Source organism: Lutjanus erythropterus, chromosome 15 (assembly GCF_056507025.1).
Source record: "Lutjanus erythropterus isolate fLutEry1 chromosome 15, fLutEry1.hap2, whole genome shotgun sequence".
Taxonomy (NCBI): Eukaryota; Metazoa; Chordata; class Actinopteri; order Lutjaniformes; family Lutjanidae; genus Lutjanus; species Lutjanus erythropterus.
In genome coordinates this window covers 18,673,330-18,690,463 of record NC_139331.1, presented here as the reverse complement: position 1 = coordinate 18,690,463, position 17,134 = coordinate 18,673,330, and the positions used below count along the sequence as shown (strand labels likewise).

At 38.2% G+C, this 17,134-nt stretch overlaps 1 protein-coding gene across 2 annotated transcripts; it reads right to left on the bottom strand.

The window, feature by feature from the left end:
* Window positions 1–522: 522 nt before the first annotated feature.
* ccm2 (CCM2 scaffold protein) lies at window positions 523–13,204 on the bottom strand. Of its 2 annotated transcripts, none has more exons than XM_084737935.1 (10): window positions 12,779–13,204; window positions 6,082–6,258; window positions 5,854–5,937; window positions 4,695–4,878; window positions 4,108–4,244; window positions 3,564–3,699; window positions 3,266–3,323; window positions 2,994–3,129; window positions 2,750–2,888; window positions 523–1,837 (listed from the first exon to the last, which is right to left on the bottom strand). In XM_084737935.1, exons 1-10 carry the CDS (start codon window positions 12,806–12,808, stop codon window positions 1,542–1,544), a joined length of 1,377 nt encoding a protein of 458 aa, XP_084594061.1. In that variant the 5' UTR covers window positions 12,809–13,204; the 3' UTR covers window positions 523–1,541. The 2 variants fall into 2 exon arrangements, with proteins under 2 accessions (XP_084594061.1, XP_084594062.1); XM_084737936.1 differs by lacking the exon at window positions 12,779–13,204 and adding an exon at window positions 7,053–7,210.
* Window positions 13,205–17,134: the final 3,930 nt, after the last annotated feature.

Sequence of the window (17,134 nt, the reverse complement as noted above, 5' to 3'; positions counted from 1 at the left end):
ATTTGAGTTATATCAGAGGTTTTCCAGGTGGGAGGTGCTGGGGAAGCTCGGTGAACAGAAGTGGAAAAAAATATTTAATTAATTACTACATTAGTTATTAAAAGGAGATAGTCTAATGTGTGTGATATGATTTAAGAGAGTTTTTTTTTCACTTTTTTCCCCACTTTCCCAAAGTCAGAAACTAATAAACACCTCTGGACAGACCTTTTTTAATGTATTTGATGTGGCCTGAAGTTATGTTAAACAGCAATATTAGGCTACCTTGACTCAACTGTCAAGTGTCTTTTGGATCAAATTACATTTTTCCAAGTTTTGTCTGAGGGTAGACCCACTGTCTCAGACTCTGAAGACCCCTGATATATATTTAAACTAGGAATTAATAAAAAGGTTTACAACTTATTTTTTTAATTCCTATTTTTATTGTATTGGTTATTAATGAAATGCTGTATGACTATTTCTGTGGCACATGTATTTTCAAAAGACATCATGATGCTTGTAATCATACAACAAAACCAGACAGTGTAAAGTAGCTGTTATTTAATAACCATGATTTGCTCAACAACTGTAGTTACAGTTCATAATTCCCTGTCTGTGCTTGACAGACAGTTGGCAGCAGTACTGCAGTGTAAAGGCACAATGACAGGTAAATGTAATGTCACACGACAAAACAAGATGACCTGCAGAAGAACAAAAATCTGAAAATCAGAAATTTACATCAGCCATAATCTAATTTGGCTTTGTCAAACATACAGTCCCCACTCAATCAAATTACTTGAACTGAATGAGAATTTTTGTTTTTACAGCATTTCCTTGGTCAGTTTGAATAAGACAAAATTATATAAATGAACACTGATAACAAATGATAGTGTAAAAACAAAGTGGTACAAATCTTACTGAAAACAAAATAATATATATATTTATATATATATAGCAAAATGTTACCACTGTCACAGCAACACACGGATGTGAAATAAATGAAGAAAACCAAAGTTCTCCTGGTGGATGAAGCTGATTGACCTATAGAAATACAAAAGCAAAAACCAGTACAGCCTCAGTCTAAACCTTCTAAAAAAAAACATGTACACAGTCCTCTGATGGATTCTCCAGAGTGTTTGAGGGTTTTCAAACCAGAAATATTCTCAAATACTCTGGAGATTTCCGCTACATTGCTGACAGCAGTGGCAGATACTGCCAATAAATGAGTACAAAAATCAAAGAAACTTTAAAAATACATCAGAGGCCATGAATCCCTCTGAAATGCAAAAAATAGCCAACTGACTGCATGTCATCTACAGGGTCTGCATAAGTGCATTTGTTGACTTCATGTTTTTGTGGTAACGCGTTGAGGTTTTCCGTGAGTGCGTAGGGGCTATGGAGCGTCCTCTTGACAATTAGAGGAAAATACAATTAACCGAGTCTTAGGTCAGTGCTTCCTTCATATGATCCGATCAGCTCATGCCTACAGTCTTCCATTCTGTGTCAGCTCTTGCAAAAAACAAAAAAAACAAAAAAAACAAAAAAACCTCCCTTTGTTGGCCATGTCAGGGGGTCACTCCCTCCTGGTCCATGCTGCAGCCGAGAGCTTCGATGTCATTGCTGATATCAGTGATCATGCGGTCCCATTCGTCTCCCTCAGAGGCCTCCTGGCCCTCGTCTGAGGCGACGCTCCCTCCGGCTGCGCCGTTGCCGTTGGTGGTGGAATCGGAGGCGGAGCTGGCCGTGCGCCGGTAACGTCCGAAGCTGTCTGTGATGATGCCTCGGCCGTCCTTCACACCGATGGTCTCGAGGAAATTCTCAAAGTGCTGGCTGTCCTTCTCCGGTATGAAGGGACGCAGACCTGCAGAGGAACATTATAATGCATACAGTCATGGACTGTGTTTGATATGACATCTGTCTACTTTTTTAGCACATATTTCATGCCAAATGTGTTCAGGTAGGAGCAGCTGGATTTCTATTGTTGAGGACACGGCAGTTTTACACACATATTGGTTTTTCATGTGGAGAGATGAAAGTGGGTCTGAAACTGTTGTGGCTAAAAAACTGGAACTGACAGTGAGGTGTGGCTATACTGGCATAACCGCCAAATAAAGCTGTGACACTGCTGTTCACTTTTTGTTTCACGTTTCTCAGTATCCAGTCACAACCTGTCCACGTCACCACATCAATCATTTTGGGAGCAGCTACTAAGTGTTAGTTGTTAAATTAACTTTAGTCCTCAGTGTCGCACGAATTCAACTTTCAACCGGTCCAGACTTTACAGCCACTGTCCCATTTTTATGTTATTTTTTGATTCTACATAAGAAATATATTTTAATGACCTTGTTTCACTAAATCACATCGATTCACTCTGGTCTGCATTGGAAGTTCTGCACTTTTTTTTTTATTCCTGCACTTAGAACTGAATAAAAAACTGCAAGCACCCTCTGTATTTAGCCTCATTTTTCATTATTATATTAGCCAAGTTACTGTAAGTTCTATACCCTTAATGCCTGCCAGCGGGTTGGATTCTCTGTGAAATCAGATGAAACAAACCTGTTACATTTTCATGAGCAAATTTACAGTGAGTAATATGTTAGCCAATTAAAAGGATGTAGGAGGAGATTTTTATTTAGATAATTTCTGCCGTTACAGTTTGTGGTTATTGCGGAGAAAACACTACTGCTTTTGTCCACATTGGCCTCCAAAAATCACAAAAATATGAACAGTCCTTACAGCAGCTTTGACTTATAAGTTAATAGAGTGGTCATACCAAGTAGAAGGAACTTCCTACTGTCCCCGTAGAGTTGTCGCAGGTTAATGCAGAACTCATGGATGGAAGCGCCATTACGGTATTCGTGGAGCAGGGTGGCAAACTGCTGGATCTCCTGTGATGACAATTTTGTCCGCAGCTAGAAGAAGAAGATAGAAGAAAAAAAAAAGGAAAAGAAAAAACAAGAATTAGGACAGCTTGATAAAAGTCTTATTTAGAGAAAGAGAGGGTGAAAAGGTCATACTGTGGTCATGTAGTCCTGCAGCAGCTCTGCAGCAGTGGTGCTGAGCTCTCCTTCGCTCGCAGTCTTCGTCTGAGGGGATGCTGGGGTGGAAGCTGAGGGAGAGTTTTCTTCTGCCTCCATAGAGCCCTGGAAAGGACTGAGAGAAAGTAGCACCTCTTGTAAGTGACGAGCAAAGGTATGGGGCTTTCAGAGATGAGTCTAAATCTATATTGAGCACTGTTCTCAAAATAGAAACCTATCGTTAAAGTAGGACTCTTCAACTGTCAACTTACAATGTGCTGGCTTCCTCTTCAAAGGCCTCCTTAACGTCCACTTTGCTTGAAGAGTCATCTGCAAAATAAAGGTTCAGATTTGCAGGTTCTTATCTGACTTAATATCTGACACATCAGTAACCTGAGAAGAGGGTAAAACCAAAGACATCCAGAGCATAAAATAGTATTACACAATTACACCAAATCAAAATTTCCATAACAAATTTCTTAAGCCAGTTTAAAAAAAGAAACCAAACCAATAATCAGTGAAATTAGTTTCATTGTTTGTTTTTGTGTAGAAAAGTGTTTTTTCCCCCACCACTGTAAAGAGAAAGGTGTCTCGTGGGGGTAGTTGCTCCATCAAAAATGGCTCTGTCCAAGAAGTCGATGGTTGATTCTGTGTAAACGATCTGAAAGACCTGACTGAGCAGAAGACACAGTTCCTCTGCTGCCGCCTAAAAGACAGAAAAAGGTAGCTGTTAACAGTGAACTTTTCAGCAGAACCTAATTCATGATGTTACTCTGTAATATGTTTTTGCAATGACAACTTTATCTTGACCATCTTAGAGCTTCATTTGAAAGTCTGGCAAGTGTGTCACAATTAGCTCAAATATGTTCACTTTACTGTAATTTATCATTTATGGCCTGGTTTGTTTCATGAAAAAAAATATAACTAATTGCTGACAAACAGAAGTCAGCACTCAGCTCACTGCAGGTAGCTTGGAGCCAACATTTAAATTTACATCTTAAACAAGCCTTTCTTCTTACCTGTATAACATAAATTAACTTAAGAAATAACACTCTGCATACCTCCATTTAGCTAGATGTGTGTTGTTAATATAGCTGCAGATGCAAAACAATACCTTATTATCAACAGCCAGCACAAGCAGACAGCAGACTTCCACAAGCACAGCTCCACTCTCTGATAGGGAGCTCAGGGTTTGAGACTTGTTGAGATCAGGACACGAACTGGGACAAGGAGAACCTCCGGATTCTTGGGCTGAAAGACAGAGACAAATACATAAAAATAAATCTGACTATTCTTATATCATCGTTTTAGAACTGTTGCCAACGTAGCATTCTGCCCTCCTTCATTAGTGGGTCACATTATTCAAATTACCAAATAATTTTACATTATTGGTAGTTCTTTAAGCAAGACGTCAGTTAAGCACTTGTTCTAAACTGGATTTAATATGATCAGATCCCTATTGTTCCATGTTAATTAATTTATCCTTGAGCAATGCCATAAGGACATTACCAAACAATGAACCAGAGACAGCACTGATAATTATTTTAAGGACTGCAGATATTCCTTTTCTAGATGATCGCTGCATAAAACTCCAGCTAGAACAAGAGCCCAAGCTGCTTCTTTATGTATCTGTGCATCCATTTTAAAACAGTCATTTTAACATTTCAACACTTACAGGAAGCTTTGAATGTTTTTATTTACCTGTTTTGATCACCACAAGGTGCAAAGAGTCATCCCTGATGTAGGAGACAGCAGCAATATCATGGATGGGCACTCTTAGGATTATGTCCTCTCCATCGCGCCATACAAGCTTTATGTTGTATGCCGACAAGCTCACCACTGCATCCTGCTCTGACGTCAGCTGGCCTGCCAACTGATGGGACTTCTGAGAATCACAGGGGCGCACAGTGAGGGTAATTATTTCCATCACAATAGAAATGATAAGTACTGACAAATTCAAGATTCCACCATAAATATGTAAGTATGAGAATTAAAGCTTTCATCAACTGTATTCTCTTACATTAACAGAACTTAACTATGAAAATAACTCATTTAATGCTAATGATAAAAATTATAGAAAACAAAAATAAAAAACCCACCAACATCTGGTGTCAATTGGAAAGGGTACAACCAGCATTCATAGTCGGGTCAAATTACTCTCCAGTAGTTATGGATACTTATCGACCCAAGATCTGATTGCTAGTGATGTAAATATGACGCCTGGGAGTACACACTAATTTTCACCCCTTTTCAGTGAAGGCAATGAGGGCTTGTTGCCTCTGTCAGTAACTTCTGTGACAGTTTGACTTGTTTTGACTTTGTGTATCAACCCAGCACAGGAGTTTGTACCCGCGTGAACTTGTGTATTTACTGATGAAGCACCAGTCTTTGGTAGCTCTGTTAAACAGTGGATGAACATTTTATTTCCTGTAAATTCTTCACAATAAATCCCCTGTTATTTTGTTATCTAAAAGCTTCTATTATGAAGTAGCAAAAACAGGAAATGTTGGGTTTTCATCAGCAGTAACTTAACATGACTCCTATCAGCTGCAAACATGAAATAGTGAAATAAAGGAGATATCTGAAAGTACAAACAGCAACGCTGGAGAGAAACCGAAACCAAAACAAACTGAACTAAACTACAAAGATTCAATTAGAAGCTACAAACGTACTGAGAAAAGAACAGAGACTTTCACAAACATCTTTCTCTCTGCTCTCCTGCACAGATGTGTTGAGTTTCCAGTGCACATCAGAGAAAAAAACAACAAAACAACCAAAAAAACAAAAACAAGAAAAAAAACGGAAAGGCAAACTTGTCCACTGGCAAGAACAGTAAAAACAGCCGTATCCAGATACTTACCCTTGCAGTGTCAATGAGCTGCAGCACTTCTGTGCGACTTGATGGGTTCAAGTATCCTGGAACTGACGTTAGCTGCCCCAAGTACTGGACAGGACAGAACATGCACAAGGTTTTTAATAAAAGGTCAAGTTTAAAAATATATAGTAACTTAATATCATCTGAATCAGTTCCTCATAACTAAACGGTGCTTCAACATTTTTAGGTTACATCTCTAATAGCTGCACTCACTTTGACTTCCTTCTCAATGTAGTCATTGAGCAGGATGTCAGGGTCGATGCGGTGGTCAGGCTGAGAGAGTGAGAAGGTGTGGAGGGCCCTGCGCTCAGTGGCTTTCTCCTGGGCCTTCTTGTCTCTCCCCTTCTCTCCTTTCAGGAAGACCCGCTTGAATGGAGACACGATACCAGGCTGGTGAATAAAGACAAAGAGGTTGAGAGAAATTACACGATTGTCAAGCTGCCTCCTAAAATGCAGTAAGAAATGAGACTCAGTTTGTGGGGATATGTAGCATTTCAGACTGAATTACAAACCACTGGCAGTATCCATCTCTATGCAACAGTAGCCTATATCTACACCATACATACAGGGCAACTGCAACTGCAAATGCAGCTAAAAGTTTAATATTCCCTTAAAAAAAACACAAGCAGAAACTATATCAAACTTGTGTTGACTGTTGTACTTATACACCTTGTAATTTCTGCTGACCCTGCATCCACTGACTGTGCTGCAGAGTAAGACGGCAGATGGACTCTTTGAGAGTTACCCAATACCTGTTGCTCAAATGTCAACAATACCATGTGTGCACAAAGGAAACTACGCATTTTGCAATACTAGAATGGTTTGTAGCTGAAGTTGTGCAAAACATGGTGGAAAATCACATTTTAACATCTAAATCATGACCATTAACCTCAAAATATCAATGAGCTGCCGACACAGATGTGCCAAAACAATAGAAACATATTTTCCTTTTCTTAAAAATGTTTTTGTATTTACTTTAAAACCTCTTCATTGGTAGTCTTGTAAATGACCTGTAAAAAAACATGTATTATATCATTCTTTAGCTCTTCTATCAACAGGTGAACTGTTAACACTGCAGCACTGTTTAAGAGTGCAGTTACGCGTGCTTAACTAAAACCTTGATAAGTTTTGTCCATAGCCTCCACATAATACAGAACATTTCAAAGCGTTTTAAAAAAGCCTACCTCGTTCTCCATGAACAAACACGCTAGAAGAGTCGCCTGTTTAACGGTGAGTACACAGCCTGGGCACGGATGCTGCTATGCTCGCTCAAATGCTCACCTGCTGCCTCCACTCACACACTGACAGCTGCCAACTGGTGACAGACATGCAGGATCAAACACAGACCAAGTGCGTATGTGAGGGGTGTGACCCCTACAGAGGAAGGGAAGTGTCTCTGTCGCTACACTCAAGCACAAGAACAGGAAGGGGACTAGCCACAACTTCCTCTGATGACACGCGCCTTCATGCTTTGAATACTGAGACACTTAAAAACCTGCAGCAGTATTCTTTCAATGTTGTTTTGAAAACTGCTTCACAGATGTTGAAGACAGACAAAAGACAGTTAAGTGATAAACACTTTCACTCCCGATCTTAATATGTCATTGTGATGTGATGATTGCTGCCTTCCATCACTCACTCGCTGATGAAGGGCTCAACTCTACAGCAGAAGGTCCATACACATCACTGCTAAACCACACAAACACAAGAACATGTACACTATATTATGCTAACCACAGATGCTGCATCTGCAATGCTGTTTACACTGCAGATTTGAGTCAAAGTGAAAAGTGCAATATGATTTACTAGCTTCAGCCACCTTACCTAAAGGTCAATGAAACAAATTTGCTCTACAAGCCTAAAATCAAGCAAGAAGAGTAAACTTCATCATGGCTAATTGTTAGATTAGCTATTTTCATTATGGAACAAGCCTAGTTGCTGATTTTCACAATTAATTGTTGTGTCTAAAATGTCAAAAACTGTTAAAAAATGCTCATCAGAATTTCCAGGAGCCCAAAATGTCTTCAAATTTCCAAAATCCAAAAGCTCATCATTTACTATCATAAATGACAAATAACAGCAACAAATCCTCACCACTGAGAAGACAGAACCAATAAATGTGACATTTTTGCTTGAAGCGTGAGCCCTAGCAATATCTACAACCGGAAAACTATAGGGTTACTGTTGTAGTGCGAGCTATAATTCAGCATTCCCTATGGGAGCAGAAGTCGGGAACAGGATCACAGAGCCCAGCTGAACAATCTGTTAACACACTCACAACAATCATGAATGCAGCAAGGAGGCAGAGAGATATATTTGACTCTTACAACTGAACCCATAATTTAGTTCCTGCCTGATCTGCTGACATTTGATCAGACTTCAGCGTCCACAGAACAGCACAACCAATGACCAGTGCATTATTTAACAGTACGTAGCTTGTGAAGACAAACGCATTAACATTTGATGGCTTTTCCTTGTGAAATGTGAGACAAGAGCTACTGTACTTGACCCCAGTGAATCAATGGCCTCAAGATTAATAAGTGTTTGAATAAGCATTTTTTTTGTTTGTTTGTTTACAAAAAAACACTGGTGAGGATCCTGGAGAGCTTCTAAAGACTATAATGGCTGCAAGGGTGACAGCAAGACCAGATGGACTTTTCAACTTTCTCACAAAATAAGAAGAATGCAGGAAAACTTTGATCAAGAAAATCCTGCAACTTTTAGACTGCTCTGGTTTCATCATAATCAGTGGTGATGCACAAATATCGTGGCTGGTTATTGCCAGATATTGGGAAATTTATATTTATATTTTGCTAATGGAATTATAGCCATTACTGGTTAGATATAATGAAATCTGATTTGACAGATTATGTCAAAGCATTTAATTTATATTCTGTATAAATGCTCTTTAAAAGCTAAATTACTACTACTGTGATATCAGCAAATAAAGTCAAAGCAGCTTTATACTGTTCAGCACCTTCGACACAATGTCTGATATGATTCTGCCATAAAAAAGCATCTGCATTACGTTATTCAGAGATGTGGCAATACATCTCCAATAACCTGAAGACAAAGCAAAAGCAGAGGAAAGTCACAGAGGTCAGCGTCAGCAAGAGGTGGCCTTCAAACTACGCAGGGCCCCCAATTTAAAATATGAAGCTCAAAACCAGTATGTACTGCAGTGTTTGCCACCAAGCTAACCCATTTTTAATGTTTTTTATAGAAAAAGTTCAGGATAGAGGTTGTAAATTAGGGTTGCAAATTTTGTGCTTTTTCCTTGGCCTATAGTGGAAAACACTAACAATTGATTAATAATCAATAATTAGGCTAATAACATACATAACATGTTTTTCCTAATTTTTAACTTGTTTTTTTCTCATTTTATGTTTAAGTTTCCTTATTCAACAAATGTCTCTGCCAAACAAAACAATGTCAAATGAGTTTCAACTACTGCCATTTCCAGACTATTGATTAATACATTTAAATCAGTTAAATTCTTAAAGGCGATTAATGATTATTAACACTCCTATTGTAAATCCAATGTTATCCATCCATCCATTGTAGATTCTTTCAAGTGATGCTAAAGATGATTTTGCATACTAAAAACTTAAGTCAAATAACGTATGATGAAGTTTATGGCCAGTAAAAACATTTTGGGAAAATTTTCACCATTCTACCATTGGTATTGGCAGATGAGCCAAAAAAGGTAATCATGTACTCTGTATGTTCCTGTAAAGTGACTGAGCTGGAAAATTCCTCAACTTCTCCAGATACTTCTAATAAACAGGCAAATGCATGTCTGAATTTCATGATACCCCAGGGTTTTTTAATAAAGGAGTTCATATATATCAGTCAGCAAAGTGAAAAAACACTATCATATGAAGGTGCCTGAGCTTTCATGTGAACCTGTGTAATAATATAATACTCTGTATAAAAATGCATTTGGGGCAAATGCTGTTCACTATCACCACCAAGTGGCACAAACAAGAACTGTAAGAATTTGTCACACTGATTCCTCATATTCACATTAACCCTGATCAGAAAGTCTAGCCTAGTAGAAAACAGTACACATTTTCAGTACTGACATGGCACCAACAAATAGCAAAAAGGTAACAGCCTGTTTCAAACAGCTGAAACATTAATTTGTACTCAGATTAAATGGACAAAAAGACATGATTTTCTCCATTTGAAGATATCTGACTTGACAAAAAGCTGCAATGCTGCTCAGCAAGTGTTTAAACATATTTTCTGAGTCTTATCTTTTTTGTGATCACAGCTAGGGACCTTATCATCAGTGATAGAGTATTTTGAGGGAAAGTTTGCTTTGTTAAACTAAGAGCAGACTTTGGGCTAGTCAACACTGCTGACAAAAACATTTCCTTGCCACAACAAACCTTCTTAACCCGAGGATGTCACTTCATTTCCATTAAAATCTCCCTCGACATTAAGAGATCAAATTAGATGGGAAATAACTCTAGTGTTTTGTCATGGAAAAATGATGCAATGTCCAGCACAATCATAGCTCAGATGTTAACCTCAGACAATTCACATTCTCATTATGCTGCTCAGGCTTTGAGAGCCGGTCAGTGTCATGTCCTGCCCAGATTTGGTGGGTCCTGCCCTTCAGTTTCCTCCTGTGCCAACCAGAGGAACAGAGGGAAATGTCTCTTGTGTCTGTTCTAAGACACAGTTGGAAGAAAAGATAGAACTAATGTCAGGGATGTGTCTGAACATAAGGATCTGTTTCTATATCAAATGGGATCATTAGGTAGTATGTGCTGTATGTGAGGGCCAGGCCGGATGGTCGGAACAGTCAAGCAGCGCTGCTGATCCCCTTAGCGTGACTGACATTGATAACCGCTGCCTTTGACAGCCGATGTTGAGCACACAGATCATGCATAACCCACCTCTACACTGAACAACGAGGGTTATTACTCTTGGGAACTGGTTACTGCGGCAGTGTTGCCAGATTGGGTAGTTTCTGCTGCATTGGCCTGTTTTGGGCTATACTGTGCTGGGTAAAAAGGGCTTAGGCAGGTAGACAGGATTTTGGATGTTTTTTTAAATGCATTAAAAATTACAGTATATTAAAAAATATATTCATAAATTGTAGACCTTTAGTTATGCAAACCCATTCAGTCACTCAGAACAAATCTGTTATGACACAGGATAATTTTCAGTCATTCTGCTAAGAAGAGATATGGGTTACCATCATTACCACCCACCTGTGGCTTACCTCACAAACACACACAAGCTATAATGCTTTTGTAAATCTGTGTTTTCAATGTAACAGAAGCTTCTATGTTTGCAACTTTACAACATGATTATTTGTTTGGCTTTTTGATAGAATAAGATTGCACGTACTTCTCTCTGCCCAGAAAATAGCTCATTTGCCACCACACTCCTCCTCTCTCTTATGTGTAGCATACTGGCCATTGGCCTGCTGTTCACCAATTATTATTTTTTGTAAGGGATGCATGATTAATATCAGGGCTGATTATCGGCCCATACTGGCCGATCACAGCTATTTTGAAATTAGCTATAATAATATTTGTTTTGACAGATTAAGTCCAAGAATTTAATTTGAATTCTGGGGAGAAATGCACTATAAAAACCTAAGAATATCTGAGAAGATTTTACATGAACTTTACTAGAAAAAGTAAATGAACATTTAAAGAGTCAGAACTGTTGTTTGTTTTTGATGTATTAGTGATAGGTAGACTTGGTTCAGCTGCAGCTGTGGAATATTAATTAATTCATCTTTGCTTACTACATGTAACCTTTCTTACCCTCATACACAAAATCTACTGATTATACGAACTTCTTTTAAAATTCAGAAAGGTGAAATTAACTGTGATATCATCAGTATCAGCCATGAGAGGCAAATATTCATCATTATTTTTCCGTATTATTTATCGTTACTGGTCGAATAACACTGTGCATCTCTAATGTTTGTTATTTTAGCTGTCCCTCTATTTTTCTTTATTATTGTCGTTGCAACTATGGGAAAAAGACTTCAGACTGGCATTATAGCTTTCATCTCTCTTTTAAAGCACACTTGTGAACAGTGATTGTTCCTCTATTATTATGCCACAGTTACATATTGTGATGAACCACAATACAGCAGCTATTGTTAACGAATTAATTTGTAATGTTAATTATAGACAATATTTGGGCAGATTTTGAGCAACTACTCGGGCTGGAAAACATAAAACCAATCTGGCAACATTGCACTTATAACCACGGCCTCTGACAGCCAAGGCTGAACACTCAGACATCCAATAAATCACGTCTTCACTGTACAACGAGGGTTATTACTTTGGGAAGCCTGGTTGTGCTATCATTAACTTTTCGAGAGTACTGACCGTGCAGTTTATCACCACTATGACACATCCCACAACGGATACTACATTCGTCTAATTACATCATATCATCGCCCTACATCGATGGCCGATGATTTCCCTTGAAGTACATTTACCACAACAGACATACACTGTTTATACACATTATAATGGAGTAACGATGCAATGCGATCAAAGTAAAGTTGCAGTTGATATTAATGGAACTGTAAAAAATAAAAAGACTGAAACTCAAAGTAATCTGGAACTAAACCAGTAACGTTTTAAATTTAACGTTAGTTACGTTAACTCGCTCTTTAAGGCTCAATCTGTTGCGCTTAACTTTATGTACATTTGGTTAGTACGCACAGGTTTCCAACTAAGAGTTGATAGATACGACAACGAATCTGCCGATGTGTTATTGTGGGTGCTCTGCCCGTGTCCGGTGATATTTACATGATAGTTGGCGTAAGTTAGCCAGCTAACAGCGAAACTCCCCTGCTCTGGCTAGCTTAGTAAGTTAGCATGCTAATGCTAGCCAGTCAACTTGCAGAACAAAGTATGTCAATTACCTTTTTCACTTTTTTCACATCATCCTCCATTTCTATGTAAAGGTCCTCTTCTTCATATTCAGTTCAGCGTGGAGATCCTGGTGACACGAGACATAACTACCGAAGCTTTTAACCAGCACTCATCTGACAGTAATTAGCTTGCTAGCCTAGTCTAGCTTAGCCTAGCATCGGTAAAGTGATGCTCATATGAGCTGGTAGCAAAACGCCATCCTGATTTTGCCCTCTTCCACAACCGTCAGAAAAAACGCCGGCGTACCACCGGTGTGAAAACGGTACGCTTCAGCGCCGCTTAAACAATTAAAGAAACAGTCTGTGAAAAAGACAAACTCGGATAAGACAGGCAAAACTTTTCAATCGTGCCGCCATTTTGGGCGTTGAGCTGTGGTCCAGCATGCTTTGCTTTGCACAAACCAAAACAGCTGCTACTGTATACTGATAACACCGCCGAGTGATTAGAGAAGCCTGTCTGACGAAACGGTACTGTAATGTCACGTAACGGGAAAAAATAAAAAAGAATTTGGAATTAAAAATAATATGAATGTATTCAACGACGGAGACTCACTGCAGACCAAAGAACTGCAGCCAAAAAAGCAAACAAGGATTCACTTTGGCACAGGTGACTGCACTGAAACATCTATGTAACGTATCAGGCCTACTTTAAATACCTTTAAATTTAATTGCTAGTTCTGTGTCTTTGTTTTTTTGTTTGTTTTGGTATTTGCTTGTTATATCTCTATATATCCTGCAGAAAACAAACAAACAAACAAAAACTGCTCAGAACAACTAGTTATTTGCAAAAAGGGTCATGCTCAATCATCTTTATATGAAAGCCCCAACTCACTTTTTGTTCACTCACTGATAAAGAACAATTATGCACAGGAATTGTGAACAGTGGGCTTTTTTTTTTAAATCAGAGCTGATAGTATGTTTTTTTTTTATATTAACCCTTTGTTGCTAAGACACTGCCAAATCTTTTAATTTGTAAATGGTTTGCATGGCAGGGAATAACTTCTTCCTCATTAGTTTCCACATTAGTTGGTTTTGTGTTTTGATGCCAACATTACTACACAGATGTGGAAATGTCTGGAAAATTAGAAGAATACCTAAATCTTGACAAGTTGTTTGAATTATAACGGAACTTATTTTCCTAATACATCTGAGCTTGTTCATCTGTTTGTAAATGGATTGTTCGTTAATTCTCATTGTTTTCTAAATGTAATTCTGTAAATATTGATATAAAATAGTAGGGTAAATACAGGTGTTACCAATTATATCAATTGAGGTCCCATTCCATTTAGTGGAGCAGAGTCTCTCCAGTGAGCCGACATTCGCAGCAGCAGTGCCCTGACCCTGTTTGACCTGAATGGAATGGAACCTTAATTAGTATCACGTGTATCACCTTTGTTTACCATAATATTTCATGTCAAAATGGCTGCAGTGAAAAAGGTCAGTTGCTTGCACTGAAAAAATAATCACTGGCAGCGTACTGAGGGTGTTAAGACGCAGGTGTTTCACTGTTAACATTTATGTTTACTATGTCTGTTTTACTAGGACAATGAGACAGTCATGATGGCAGCAGAGAGAGAGGCAGATGCAGTGAGATGATATGAAAGTGGAATAGAGACCAGTCACTCACAAGGATGGCTGCACGACTGCCAACAAAAGAAAGGTAATGTCCGCACTGAAATTTTTTCAGGAACCCTGTGGGACGTGGTGTTCCCGTGGCATTCCAACAGGTTGGGAGTGAATTACACAACTCGTCATGGGACTGGGATGGGACAAGAAAAAAGTCAGTGTGACGGGGTGGGAGCAGGAATCACAGTAACAGAAGGTTATTTTTTTTGTGTTTAATGACGTTTGTGCACTGTGGATTGACAGGAGTGGGATGAGACGGGAATCATTCTTCCATGACTGGGACAGGGCAGGAGTATTTTTGTAGGAGTGGGATGGGACAGGAGTGAAAAATCAACTCCCCTGTCACCCTCTACCCCATACATGTAGCTACAGTATCTGTCAGTGGTGTTTAATCATATCAATCACCCCTTTATTTTCCTAAACCTGTGTGTAGAGTAGGTGTAGAGTACTGCAGCTGCTATTAGTTTTCAGTACTTGTGATTTCTTCATGTGTATTGTAGGATTAAATGCTGAACAACCAGTATTGGGTCTGAATTTGATATGTTATAGGTCTGTGTTAAAATATGAAAATAAACTTCATTTAGTCAATTGCAAAAAGAAATACAACACATGGGAATCAATGTAGGTAATGATCAGTCAGTGGTAACGATGAAATACATCAGAGTAGAGCTGAAAAAGTGTTAAATTCAGTAACCATGTGTTTAGGTCTTTGGGGCTGTATTTTGCTTTTATTTTATGAATGTACTCCACATTTTAATGTGATTCATATTTTGGAAAATTTGCCCATCAAAGGATGACCTCAGGCTCAGCCTCAGGATAATCCACTGCTCCTAGAACTGCCCCTGCAAATTAAAAACCAACATAAGCTCTGTCCATATCTCAACATCTATATTTCAGCTTCTGCTGCAATGTGCAAAAGGAACACTTTCATAATGAGTGGTGGTTAGTGGTGAAATAATGCCCCTAATCAAACCACACCGGTGTTTACATGTCTTTTTAAGTAGTTAAATGTGATTTAATTACAAAATGTAATTGCAAAGTAATTGTAATCTAACTGGGAAAAATATGGAATTCATTTACAGTTAATAATCAAATTGTTGGTGATTACAAAAGGGTTACATCTGAATATTCTTTTCAGGTTGCTTGACTAAGAACTGCACTCTTGAGTGGACTCTTCTAATTAGTTAGTGCATCAGTTTGGTGGCATCACATACAGGAATTTTACATAACTCCTCACAACTGCGGTGGTCTAATCAGAGTAAATGAAATGCAGGCCTTCAGCTAATTTTCAAGATGTACTAATCACAAGATAAAACGTGTACTGTAAATCAGAGTTTTTCAAAGTAGGAGGCCGGCCTCCCCGGGGGCACCAAACAGCTTAGGAGAGGCTCAGTGAATAGAAGTGACAGAATAGTACATTACTTATTACATTAATTATCAAAATGAGATCACATAGAGTAGCCTAAATGTTTGAAACTTAGTCAAAGAGATACAATATTTGGGGAATTTGACAGTTTTCCCAGAGTCTGAAACTAATAAATGGCTTTGGACAGCAGTTTTTAAGTGTATTTGGTGTAGATGTTATGTAAAACATCAATATCAGACTATCTTAAGTGTTTATGGGATCAAATGACATCATAATTTTTAAAGCTTTGTCTGATGGGAGGCCCACAGTCTCAGACTTTGAAAACCCTGCTGTAAGCATTATATTAGGACACATTGGCTAAACTTTCCCCACCTTCAGTCCAAAGTGTACCAGCACCTTTGCGGTGTGTGTAATGCAGCTGCTTTCATCTGTTGAAATGTGTAATGTGCAGGTGAATACAGTACCGATATATTGCACTTTCAAATACTATATTTATTTTTCTCTTCTGGGATGAACAGTCTGATATATGAATCTACAGTAAGGCTTAACATTACATTTTCAGCATAATATTTCTCTTTTCATCTAAAAACCAAAACATACAAAAAGAACTTTAGCACCATATGTTATTAATAATATTCATATTGTTCCCAAAAATAGGACATCAGTTTTGCTTTTTTAAAGAACGGGGATTCCATGAAACAATTTACTTACATTTTATATTGAACAACAACAAATAAATCATTCCTTATATGTTCTCATTCACAACATAGGTTGTACGAGTACACTTTCATAAAGATGCTACAGACTGTAGCGATTTGCTTACTGACATTGTGCCACCTTTTGGAATACCCCGGATAAATCATATAGTCTAGGGAGTATCCTGATAGATTTGTGAAATACACCAACAAGCTAACACAATCTATAAATTGATTGAATATAAACAAAGCAATATTTCCCAACACCTTTGATAACAATTTCAAAAATCAGCAGCAATTAATATGACAACCATAGTCGCTTCATTGGAATAACAAATCCATTTTTAAACAAAATATTACAGCCAATTCTACAATAACAACAAAAATAGATACACACAGATTAAGGACATATAGATGACAGGAATTTACAACACAGCAATCACGTTCTATATATTTTTTTTAACCCAAATTCCAGTAGCAGAAGTACATTTGTGCTCCTGTGCGTTTGCCAAAAAGATGCATTTTGTCATCTGCCGGTTTCATTCTCTCAGAGAAAAGAAAGAAAAAGTCCTAGTGCAGATTGAATCATAGTAAAATAAAAACATACTGTATGCTGAAACCAGTATAATAAACAGTATATGAAAAGTAGAGTAACTGTTG

What these genes read in the sequence shown, in the direction of transcription:
- ccm2 (XM_084737935.1), bottom strand. Translation starts at nt 12,808, where the DNA reads ATGGAGGATGATGTGAAAAAAGTGAAAAAG. An exon ending in ATGTGAAAAAAGTGAAAAAG is followed by an intron (nt 6,259 to 12,778) that starts GTAATTGACATA and finishes TTTATTCACCAG; the next exon opens with CCTGGTATCGTGTCTCCATT. An exon ending in GAAGAGGAAGCCAGCACATT is followed by an intron (nt 3,130 to 3,265) that starts GTAAGTTGACAG and finishes ACTTTCTCTCAG; the next exon opens with TCCTTTCCAGGGCTCTATGG.